This window comes from Amphiura filiformis, chromosome 4, assembly GCF_039555335.1.
Source record: "Amphiura filiformis chromosome 4, Afil_fr2py, whole genome shotgun sequence".
NCBI lineage: Eukaryota > Metazoa > Echinodermata > Ophiuroidea > Amphilepidida > Amphiuridae > Amphiura > Amphiura filiformis.
Genome location: NC_092631.1, coordinates 3,859,824 through 3,872,174, shown reverse-complemented (window position 1 = coordinate 3,872,174; position 12,351 = coordinate 3,859,824). Strand labels below are relative to the sequence as shown.

Here is a 12,351-nt window from a genome sequence, read left to right as displayed (position 1 = left end):
ATACATTTTTACAGAGTATTGGCTAAAGCATTTAACCTCTGACCTTAGGCGCAAGACAGGTAGAGAGAATTATTTCTTTACTTTGTTGCAATTAGCTTTAATTTCTATTATTCAATTCACTGTGTTCCTTGTGTTTTTCTTTTTCTTTCTTAACATTATTATTATACCATTAGTAGCTGAGTTTGTCGTTATTCTCAGTTTTTCTCGCTTTTTTCCCCCACCAGTAGTTGAATTTGTTGCTATTTTTTCAGTTTTCGCAAGGAACAAAGTTCCGTTTTTGCAAAAAAAAGTTATTTTTATACTTTGTTGTATTCTCAATGATTTTGATCCATACCTACAGATTAGCAGTGGTCTGTTTTTGACAAAACCAAAGAGTCGCTCATTTCATTTCCCAAGCACAAGCCAGGTAGTTCTAAGACAATGTGAAATGAAGAAGCATTTGGAATCGATTGTTTTCATTTTGTTCAGTTTGATGTGACGGCATTTTTGATGCTAATTTTATGTGCCTGTTCCACTTTTGATATGAGGTACAAAATACTCTTTTCAAGGAACATTGGCATATGGAATGGCTGTTGCACAAAAGTTGCTGTACTTATTTTGTTGAACAAATTGGATTAAGGTTCACAACGGGGCTACCTACAGAAGCTGTGGATTTTGCCTATTAAAATTGCTTGGTATTTCTTGTGTGCCCACGACAGGGTTCATGCTTTTTTTTTTATCAACTTGCCCATTGGTCCAGTTGCTGGGGTCACAACTAGCCTGCCAAAATTTTAGCAAATATTGATGTTCTTTTAGACAAATATTTGCTGACCACATGATCAATTGAGAGTTTTAAAGGTGTGTAACCTGATTGAGCCTCATCCCCATTTACCGCTGCAAAATCCAGATTTTTTGCATCAGCAGAAAGCTCACATTTTTCTCATAATCAAGTACAATTTTAGGCTTATAAGATATGTTTCGTTTTAATAGTACAAATGAAAAAGTAGCAGCCCCGTCCCATGGTGGTGTACCACCCGTGTTGTTCTGTGGGCCACTGGGATGTATGGATTTGTTTCTAATATCCAAATTTGGAATCGGATTGCTTTGGACTCATTGTAAGGTACAAAAATCCATTTGAAGAAATCGGGCCGTATACCTTTAAATTAGTGCCTTCAGTTAAACATTTTAATGCCATATTCGAGCCCTTGTTCACAAGTAGCACAGAGAGCATGCAGAGGCTATGGGGCAATTATGTGACGCACATTGTTAAAGAAAGTACATGCAACATTATGTCGTTGGGCAGGAAAAACCTTGTTTGTGTCATTGGCCCCTGAACATGTTTATAGGAAAACCTCCTATTCTGTTGGCAGTTTTGTTTTAAACATGTTCAGGGGCCACTGCCCAACGACGTGAGCTACCGGTAACAATTCTAGAATCAGGAGTAGGTCATCAATTATACAGTACTGCATATATACTACAGCTGGTCATGTATGTTCCTATTGGCTTTATGGTGCCATGTAGGTAGTCCCAGAGAACCTTCACATTGTCTTAACTTAGCACCGATGCATTGAACTGAACTGCATAAACTGACTGTACACACTGTGCATGGAGCAATGCTGCATGATGTAAAATGCATTGAATTGAAACCAAAAATATATCATATAGAATGTTTCCCCAAAACCATTTCTTCTACCGTCATGCTTGACTCTTTTATTTTTCACTTGTAAGTCACTTTTCCCTATCAAAAGACATTGCACTGTCTTTCAGTTCTATTGCACCTTGCACACAAATTACAGACTGTAAAATGGAAATTTATCATCCGTTAGGTTGACAAATTGCACATATACCATGATGCATTGTAACTGGATTACAATCCAATTATGATGCATTGTGGGAAATGAGCAAATAGCTAGTTATGGTATTGTTTCTATCAGCGGGTCACTGACGTGGGAGTGGTTTCACGCGCGTATCTATGTGGTTTCTTTAAATGTGTGCCTTGGTATGTCAGTGTTTTAGTGAACGATTGCATTTTGAAGCTGTACCCAGTGAAATGGGCACTGACGTCAGTGACTTGCTGAGAGTATGAATATTATAGAAAGTTAATCTGCCTATTTCTTGACACCTATGAAGCATGATGCGCATGTTTGATGAGTGGAATTTGCACTACACAAGATTTGAGGCATGCTAAATCTCGACCAATCAACTTGATTCAAGATTTAGTAAACTTAATTAAGAATGATGAGTCTCAACACGACGATGAGTCTCAGTTATCCTTTCACACTTACTGGTACAATTCTTGTAATGATCACATAAAAAAAAGCAAGACACTACAGCCAGTTTCATAATTTGCTCTGGAATGAGATTGATGTGTGTGCATGATCCTGTTCGACCTGTCAACATGTATGTGTGCGTACGTTTAATCATGTTTGACTGGTCAACCTTTCACATACACATAATGATTTCTAATGTACAATGTATGGCTGTGTTGTGCATGCACAGTGATTCAAGTCATGCATTCATGATCACTTGTTACCTGATTGCGATCAGATAAAAACAACCATACTTTTTTATTTACACACACACACCCACACAACATCACTAAAAGATTACAGAAAACATTGTGTCAGGGATTTGTTTCTGCTTGTAGTGGGTCACCACTCACCAAACAGGGTAATGTGTAGTGAGCAAGAGATGCATCTTACTGTAATAATTTTTGCTAGTGCTTTGCGAATCTGGATCCTGTATTTAGGATACAGGGCCTGCACATCATGCTCAACTTTTGTCAAGGAATCAGAAATCATTGGTAGATTCCCAATATCTAAACAGATCTCCGGCTAAGTTATAATAAAAAAATTATCATTAAATTGTAAGTTGGTTCAAGTAATTTGCAAAAGGTTCTGATCCAATCAATTTCCATATATGGTTGAAAGAAGAAATTTTCTATTCTTGTGGTATTTCTTTGTTGTTCATTTCAACTCAAGAACCATAAATCCAATGCCTTTTTAGCAAATTGTAGCCATTGAAATGGGCAAGAATATTATTGAAAAATTTCCACTGATATCTCGCAAAACAATTCATTTAGCTATGGATAAGATATGAATGGGTTATGCCAGTTGAAATCCATACACCCCTATGGAAGACACAACTTTAATCTTACATACGGGAAGTGTGAATTTCAAATGGGGTTACATGATTGGGTGACCCCATTCAAAATCTACACCTTTGTGTGTGAAATTAAGGTTATGTCTTCATATGGGGGGTATGGATTTTAAGTGGTATAGCCCATTAGGTGTAAGCAATGAAATGAACCAATTGAAATGTCCATATAACATCAAAGAACCACTATGTCAATGATAGCATATCTAAATGCATATTTCTACTAACACTAACACACTTAAAGGCAATAACTGCATTTTATATCATCAACATATCTGCCAAATGTGTTAAGTTCTGTTCTGACAGCCATTGTAACCAGGATGTTTACTCCATTTGAATTCAAACCATTGTAACCAGGATGTTTACTCCATTTGAATTAAAACCCTGTTGGAATGACACCATCCATAGTGTCGCCACAATTTCACATGGATAAGAGCTGCCAATTTGATTTTCAAGTATTGCGATAGTGATACAAGCCCAACAACACATTTGCTTGCATAATCCAAATTTGAGTCTTTTGTGTCAGTCCAAGTATAAAATGGAATGAACCTGAACAGGTTTAACGATTAGAAGTGCTGAATAGTACAGCGGACATGAGGAACTGTATATCAGCATAAATTTTGTCAGAAATTAATCCACATTGGGCAGTTTTGTTGATAAAAACAAACCATAATTTTGACTCACTTGAGTGGCTTTGTTTGTTGGTCACTTCTTTTCTCCACAGAGAATGGTTTCGTCAACTAGCGCAGCAAACCCTGCCAACAAGCTAGAAGTATGTTGCTGATAATTATATATCTTCTGTGTGTATGTGTGTGACTGCTTGCTTGCTTGCATCCAAAAACTAAATTAGTTAGCATGCTGTGTAGAATGTAGCGTAGATATACTTCTCATGTGCATGAAATGTCTTCAAAGTTTTATTTTTATAAACCTTTCTTTTTTTAGCCAAAGTTTTCATGAAGATGGTGTAAACACTAATAAAGATAAAACAGTTTTGCACGTTCTCATAATTTATGTTTTTAGGGTCCAGTGTAATCTTTCACTTCATCAGCTGCAGCATATCTGTGTTTCATAACCTGACATATTTTGTTCATTTTGTTATCATTTTTGAAGGAAATGACATAGTAGCCCTTAATCCAAGGATTTTCTTGTGAAAAAAACACAGTTTTAGAAGAGAAATTAAATTAGATTTGGTAATTTTCCCCTGGAATTTTTTCTAGATTTCCTTTTCGAAATTTCTTCAAAATCATCAACAAAAAGGGATTAATAGGAGAGTCAAGGTCAGGCCCAAAATGTACTGACCCATATTTATTTATTTCTTATTTAACCTGGGTTGACCATTCAATGCACTAGCATTATTCTCCCAAGGTGCCCAGGTAGAATCTAGTAAGAATTGCATATTGTTATATGTAATTTTTAGCCTAGAAATTCGTAATTGGAAAAAAAAAAAAACCCGGATGTAGTATAATAGCCTGGGCTTTGATAATCCTAACACCTTCAAAACTGCACCTCATAAAAAACTTTGATGTAGATGAAGCCAGGCAACAACCACAACCACTTACGGTTTTCAATAGCAATAGGCAATTTGAATTTAAAATGTATAAAATAATCAATGCAAATAAAATAGTCAAGGACGTAACACTTTTACATGTATTTTATGATGTAAAAGTTACACGTTTCAATGTCATTACATTCCTTGCTGATCTAGGCATGTCAAAGGTCGCATTACTAAGTCACCAAGCTATATCTTGCAATTTGCAAGCACATCATTATTAAGGGTGGTAGTATTAACTTTTACTTTGTTCATTCATGATTAACTGCAAACAGTAGTGAAGGCTGGGAACACAGTATGCTAACGTAACTGTTACTATCAATCATAAATTCCATCAGAAATGTAACCTGTAAAAGTGCTGGTGTCGGTGGTGGATCATGCTAATTTTGTTGTTTGCATGTAATATGTGGTTTGATATTTTTTAATGTTGTTTAAAATGTTTGTTTGGTTGTGTGTTTTTTTCTTTTTTAATTTGATGCATTGGTGCTATGAAACTTCATCAATATAATTGAAACATTGAACACTATGCGAAGTTTGAAAATGATCTTGAAACTTTTTTCTTAATGACACTGTGGGAAAAGTTGAATCCACATGATAACGTACCTGATCGAAATGTTGATGAAGTTTTTAGCTACCTGTGTTGGAAGTTTTAATTTACATTAATATTTTCTTATCTTTTAAAGTTTTAGTTGATTGCAAAATGGTGTTGTTTGCATGATTTCAAACAAATAATTTGTTTGTACAAATGTGTAGTGTTCCACTGACATCATTGACTGCTTGGGAGCACACAAAGGGTTACTGCATTAACTGCCTGTAGTACAAATAGGTTAAATTAAAGCCAAGAATTTTCCGCGTTGCGGAAATTCCGCGAAAATCGCGGAATTCGGAGGTAAAGCGGAAAACGCATTTCTGAGAAAAAAATAAAAAAAATAATCAAAAATGACCTAGAAAAAGGGAAAAAAAATACAATTGAAAATAAATAAATAAAATACTAAATGAAATGGGTCTTCAAAATAAAGTAAAATCCGTCATAAATTTACCGTTACAACGCCCCATTGCAGCCATGATACCCAATTACCCATCCCAACTTTGCAAATCGCAATGATCGTCACAAGATTCTTGTGAAATTTTATTATGTCAGAAATGTGCTAAAATTACAAAGCGGAGAAAAGCGGAATTTAGCATTTGTAAAGCAGAAAATTCTTGGCTTTAGGTTAAATGCCTTCATTTCACCTCAGCGGTTAACCCATTTGTGCACCAAGTAGATAATGCACTTAGCATTTGTGTGTGCCAAGCAGACAATGTGTAATTTCGTTTCAAAACTTGTCATCCATTTTGCAACTTAAAATGCTGTCTATCCCCAATCCAAAAAGGCAATTAATATGAAAACTGAAAAGTAGGGTTGAATTTATACATGCTTCTTTACAATTTATCCCTGATAACTGTAGTTTAATAAATAAGCATAAACATTCTCTTGGTTAGACTGATTGCCCACAAAGACTGACCTCAACAAGCACCGATAAAAGAATTGTGCACATGTGATATATGTCTGTGTGTCCCCTTTGCCAAGGTTGCTATGCATACACTGGGAATTCCCTCTCTGTACTCTCTGTATGGAAGTCATGACCTTTATCTCCCTTCTCACACATGGGGTGTAGATTCTAAATGGAGTCACCATTCAGGTAAACCCATTTGAAATTCACACTCCATGTGTGGAAGATTAAGGTCATGTCCTTCGTAGGGGGTGTAAGGATTTCAACTACAATTGCCCAATTTTGTGCAAAGGGAATAAACAACATGTACATGATGTCTTGACTGCCAGAGTGGTATGTTAAATAAAACCAATCCAAACTGGAAACATTTAGTAGTAAGTGCAAAATCGATGACAGGTTCAAAGGTGATTTTATTTTAGCCGGAAAAGGTAAGTGACAAATGTTATTGACTAAATAAAAGTTTATGAGCTCTGTTTCTGTCCTTGATTGTGGGTCACTGATTGCTGTTCTTGCAGTGAGTATCTCAAAATAGAAGAATATTACTTGCTTGTTAAGTGCCAATTTTTCTTTTGATTGGCACAATTGTGGCATTTGGCAGACAGCAAAGTAAGATGTTTTGGAAATTGGTATTGTAGGCCTCACTTTAAAGTTCGAAGTAAAACATTTTGTTTCAATGATGATTTGAACCAGCACATAATTTGAGAGTGTTTGTAATGGGCCATTCCATTTAAAATCCACACTACCCCTGTGGAAGATTTTGGAAATATCTTCAACAGTGGGGAGTATGTTTTTCAAATGTAATTAGTCAGGGTTAATCATTTTGAAACCCATACTCCCCCTGTATTATGCCTTTACCTATATCTTCCACAACTGGAGAGAGTATTTCAAATGGATATTACCCAACTGTCTATTCTATTTGAAACTCGTACTCCCTCTGTAGAAGAACTTTCCAAAATCTTGCACAGGGGTAGTGTGAATTTTAAATGGAATAGCCCCATGCCATAATTGTTTCAATCATAAAAATGGCTTATATGCGTTACTTCCACTGTGTTTAATCACATATATTTAATCGCTTTATCCTTACCCAGGCATTGGAATCCAACAAAAGACAGTCGTCATCAGGCAGTATGAAGAAGCTCTCTGGCCTTAGCAGCAACAAGAGTTTCACAAGTAACAAGAAACCAACCACGTATACAACTCCTGCGCAACCCATCATGGCGTCAAATGGTAATGCGTCATGGCAGATAGAAGGCTATGGGGATCCTATGGGTCTAGATGTGTCATCCAATAAACGCTCTACGATGACTACAGAACTGTGATATGATATGCCTGTGATTGTTTGGCGGTCACATGGGGTATAATAATGGACAAAAACATGGCTGGTGTTGTTTAAGAGACATCGTGGAGAAGCACTGTATACTGACTATTAGAGGGCGTGATGCTGCTAGACCTCACACGACTCATTAATAGGGGATTATCAATATAGATGAACTTTCATGCTAACATATGGGAGACATTAAGTGGTTCAACTTGTCTACGTGGTTCAACTTGCTAGGATCATGCTGCATCATCATTGTACTAGTGGCTATCTGGACATGGACTATATACATCTGATTTGGGCCAAAACTGCTGTTGGGTGCCTTATGTGATTTACTTACTGGATATGCATGATTCATGTACATGTCTTCTGATAAACTTTAATCAACACAGCACTTTTTTGTGGATGACAACTAGACAAATCTTTCTCTACAAATTAAAAAAAAATCATGTAAACAGGGTCCACTAATATATTGTAAGCCTGTTTTAGTAGGTATGAATTCCACTTCACTTTTAGCGTATTGGCTACTAATTTCCGCTGATGCATTTTATATATGGTAAAGTGCCTTTCACTCTGCCTTTTAGCAATTACCTTCTCAATTATAAAACCATATCATTTAGGGAGTATCTCTCATATCTAAAAACATGACAACGTTCACAGCCTTATTGACAAAGTCAACGTTGTTGCATTTCAATCCAATTTTGTACTATTAGAAAACCTTATCATTTAGGGAACAAATTTCATATCAGAAAGTGACATTCGTCAAAGCCTTATTGACAAAGGAAACCTTGTTACTTTTGACTCAATTTTGTACACAGTGAGTGCCTCTTTGAAAGTTTGTGTTATGAACTTTTATTATTTTCCATGCTGATGCTATGGACATTCAAAGATATGTTAGAACAATGGAGAGAAATCAAAATTTCGGAAATGATAATACATTTGCTAGTCTTTGAAAATAGTAACATATTTCTACTTCCAACACGGCAACACATATTTTGCCGTTTTGTAACCAGCATGCCTTTTATTGGTATCCAGGACGTTTCTACTGAGAGCACTGGACCAGCACGCTGTATGCTTGGTGTTAATGCACCCTATATTGATGTGTCATGTTGATCAGAAGTAACGGCACAGGCAGTGTAACCGACCAGGATTACAGGTCGGACTGTGCCTGACATGGTAAACATTCTCAATCTCAGTATAAACATGCTAAATAAATGTGGTAAAAGCTTTTCATATGATAAAACATTGGGGATTAACATTTGTTGTTACATGTAGTGCAACTTAGCTTTAAGTACTGTCCATTGTTCAGTCTCCTGAGCAAGGTGCTCCACTAGAAAAAGAGGGAAATCAATCTTGTACTGTGGACTTTCAAAATGGCAGTATCAATTGACCTTTTCGGTAAATCCCATAAGCCTTTGCGAGCACACCTGATATGTCCTCATTTGACGTCACGCCGATCTGTGCCGATGCGCACATCGTTTATCGAACATTGTTACTGCGCATTGCAAGTTGACGTGACGTCAAATGACAAGGTCTCAGGTGTACTCGCAAAGCCTTATGGGATTTACCAAAAAGGTCAATATCATGTTGAGATAGTGTTTTATTGAATTGATACCAAATTGAAAGGGTATCTTTAGTGATGAGGTCCATTAGATTAAGTTGGATATAGCAGAAAATTGATACGTATAATGGAAGTATTCAAATCGTCGGACGCATCACATACTGGTCTATCTCGAAAAACATGCATTTCGAGAAAATCGCAATTGAAAATCTTCGTATTAAGTTAACCTTTCTATAATTTATTTAGACTATGGATTTTAATGAAAGTGGTTTTAAATTGAAGTATATACTTAACAGATTTATTTAAGTGGAATCTTGAATTATATTTACCTTTGCAATATTGCTTAAAACTACACTAAAGTTGTAGTTCTGTATGTGAAATAGTTAATTTCCTGATATCGTATTTAAAGTGCATTTCATACTGGTCTATCTTGGGGGCTATCTCGATTTCGCGAACAATGACGTGATTTTAGGCGCATCACATACTGGTCTATCTCGAGATAGACCAGTATGTAATGCACTTTCAATACGATATCGGGAAATTAACGATTTCACATACAGAACTACAACTTTAGTATAGTTTTAAGTAATATTACATACGTAAATATAATAAAAGATTCCACTTAAATAAATCTGTTAAGTATATGCTTTAATTTAAAACCACTTTCATGAAAATCCATAGTCTAATTAAATTATAGAAAGGTAAACTTAATACGAAGATTTTCAATTGAGATTTTCTATAAATGCGTGTTTTTTTTCGAGATAGATCAGTATGTGAAAAAAAAAAAAAAAAAAAATCAGAGATAGTTTAAATTTAACATTTTATTACTAATTATCTAGGAAAAATTGAGGTCTGTAATTTGTTGTATTGGAAGAGCTTCGTAAAAAAGAACTATATACCAATTTTCTCAAAAAAGTCAAAAAATCAAGATAGACCAGTATGTGATGCACCCGACGAAATTATTGTATTCCAGCAATATGAAAGTAATCAGGAAAGAGATTTTATTTGAATTTGATGATGTTTTCAACATATTTTAGGATGGTGTTTTCAGTATATTTTAGCCTGTAATATGGGCAAGCAAATTATATTCATAAATTGAAAATTGTCATAACAAAAGAATTTATATATAAATAGCATCATGTAGTCCGAATATTGAAACTTTCGTTTTTGAGATGAAACTTTCAATTTTGAGACAATGCTAATTAATGATTGTATCTGTTGCCATAGAAATTTGACACTACACAGTAAAATGTTTTAAACCAAATCAAATTTGTTAATTGGTAGGATATTAGTGGAATTAAGGTGTAGTCCATGTCGAGGGCTTAGGGCCAGAACAAGCTATGTCCATTTGTTTTCTCAATTACATGTTACTCATTTCGGTAACAAATGGATGGTTAATTCTGCCCTCCATAAGAATAAGTGACTTTGGGGTATATGCATGGTCACTTGCGTCTAATTAACTGTTCAAGTGACCATGCATATACCCCAAAGTCATTTTCATTTATTATGGAGGGCAGAATTAACCGTACATGTGTTGCCGAAATGAGTAACATGTAATTGAGGAAACAAATGGACATAGCTAGTTCTGGCTCTAAGCCCTCGACGTTTTCTTGTCATCATAGTTACTATGTGCTTTATTTTTCGAAGCCTGTGAACAGTTGTTGTACTTACATATTTTGTCATAGCATGTGGTTGATCATGAGGTTATTCTGTTAACCACAAAATTGATTCATATATAAATGGGATTAAATGGGATTGAATTTTAAGATACATGGACTTACTTGAATAACAGAACTGAAAGATTCAATATGAATGGCTCTTTATAAAAAGGTTTAAAAGTCACCTTGCAAAATCCGAAGAGCCTATTAATATGTGTGCCTTCTGTGTTTTGTATTCTGAACAACACATCTTTTTCATATCTTAGTAAGCTTTCTAATTGCTATATAATGTACGGTAGTTATGATTAGGTGCTTGAATCTGAAGGCATTGGGCTATTCCAGTTGAAATCCATACACCCCTTTTGGAAGATGTGACCTTAATCTCCCACACAGAGTGTGAATTTCAAATGGGTTACCTGAATGGGCGACTCCATTTGATATCTACACTCCCTGTGTGGGAGATTAGAGTCATGTCTTGCATAAGGGGTGTATGGATTTCAACTGGAATAGCCCATTTGTTGCACCCAAGTTGTGTTAAGAACAGGTAGCATTATTAGGCCTCTTACTGAACACCTGACACAGGACAGGGCCAGGAATCCTCACACTTTGTGCGCATGTAAAGATAGCACACAGATTCCTTATGCTGGTTTCATACTTTCCTGCCTCTTGCCGCTTTGAAGATGATTTTACTTCACTGCGCAATCTCACTAAAAACGCTAGCGGTGGCCAGCGGCAAGCCGATATATCGATCACTCCACTGCTTTGTCGCGGTGGCAGCACTGCTGGGAGTTGAATTCAAGTCAACTCGGAGCGGTGCCGCTCTGACGTATGAGAACAAAATACGATTTTGGAGCGGTGCTGAGCGGCAAGAGTAGCTTTCAGAGTCATGCCCCTGCCGCTCAGCAGTGTGCCGCTCCGCTTGCAGAAAAGTACAAGCGGCATGATGAAACCAGCATTACACCTGCCTGTGTATAAACAATAGTCACCCAAGATCATAGACTATTAAACTACAGATCAGTCACCAACAGGCAAAGTCCCTGTTCTTTGAATGCAATGAGAATTCATGCATATTTGCTGATTGTTCTATCGCGTGTGTCTAACAAATCATGGGCTCACCGTTTGTGCCTATCATGAACCCTGCTCTATGGTGCCTATACGTTTACGCAGAAGATGTCAAGTCTGCTTTGAAAAAATACATGGCAACGGGTAGCATTTTTTTATGCACACGCTTCATGGAACGATTGGCCTTCTTTAACAAATGATGCTGGCTGGACCTTGCCTGTTGGTGAATCATCTGTATCTTTATTAGTCTGCCCATTTCATGAAGAAAAGAATGCTCATGAAGTAGTTGGTATTCGTGCACAGACCATGGAATATATGTTACAATGGTCTATGGCCTCTTCCTGTATATTGGCTGGAAGAAACCCAAAAAATGATTGACAATTTATGTTAAGGTCACATTTTAATCCTACCTCGGGAATTTATACATGTAGTAGTACTCAATCATTCTTCAACAGCAAGTGTGAGTGGACTTTTGATTTTTATTTCTTTTTAGAGTTTTACTTCCTTTTTATTTTGAATCCCAGTGATTTTGATGTTAAATCTATAAGCAAATCAATGTTTACACTATATCATTG

At 36.2% G+C, this 12,351-nt stretch overlaps 1 protein-coding gene across 7 annotated transcripts in view; it reads left to right on the top strand.

Annotated features, from left to right (window-relative positions):
• Window positions 1-8,164, top strand: part of LOC140150476 (uncharacterized) — an 81,745-nt gene extending 73,581 nt beyond the window's left edge. For 4 of the 7 annotated variants that reach the window (XM_072172499.1, XM_072172498.1, XM_072172501.1 and 1 more), the window contains 2 exons: window positions 3,860-3,907; window positions 7,266-8,164. In XM_072172499.1, coding sequence (XP_072028600.1) covers window positions 3,860-3,907; window positions 7,266-7,496 — 279 coding nt within the window. In that variant the 3' untranslated portion in view covers window positions 7,497-8,164. Of the gene's footprint in view, window positions 1-340; window positions 407-3,859; window positions 3,908-7,265 lie in introns of all 7 variants that reach the window. The other 3 variants (XM_072172502.1, XM_072172497.1, XM_072172500.1) reach the window with 2 other exon arrangements.
• Window positions 8,165-12,351: the final 4,187 nt, after the last annotated feature.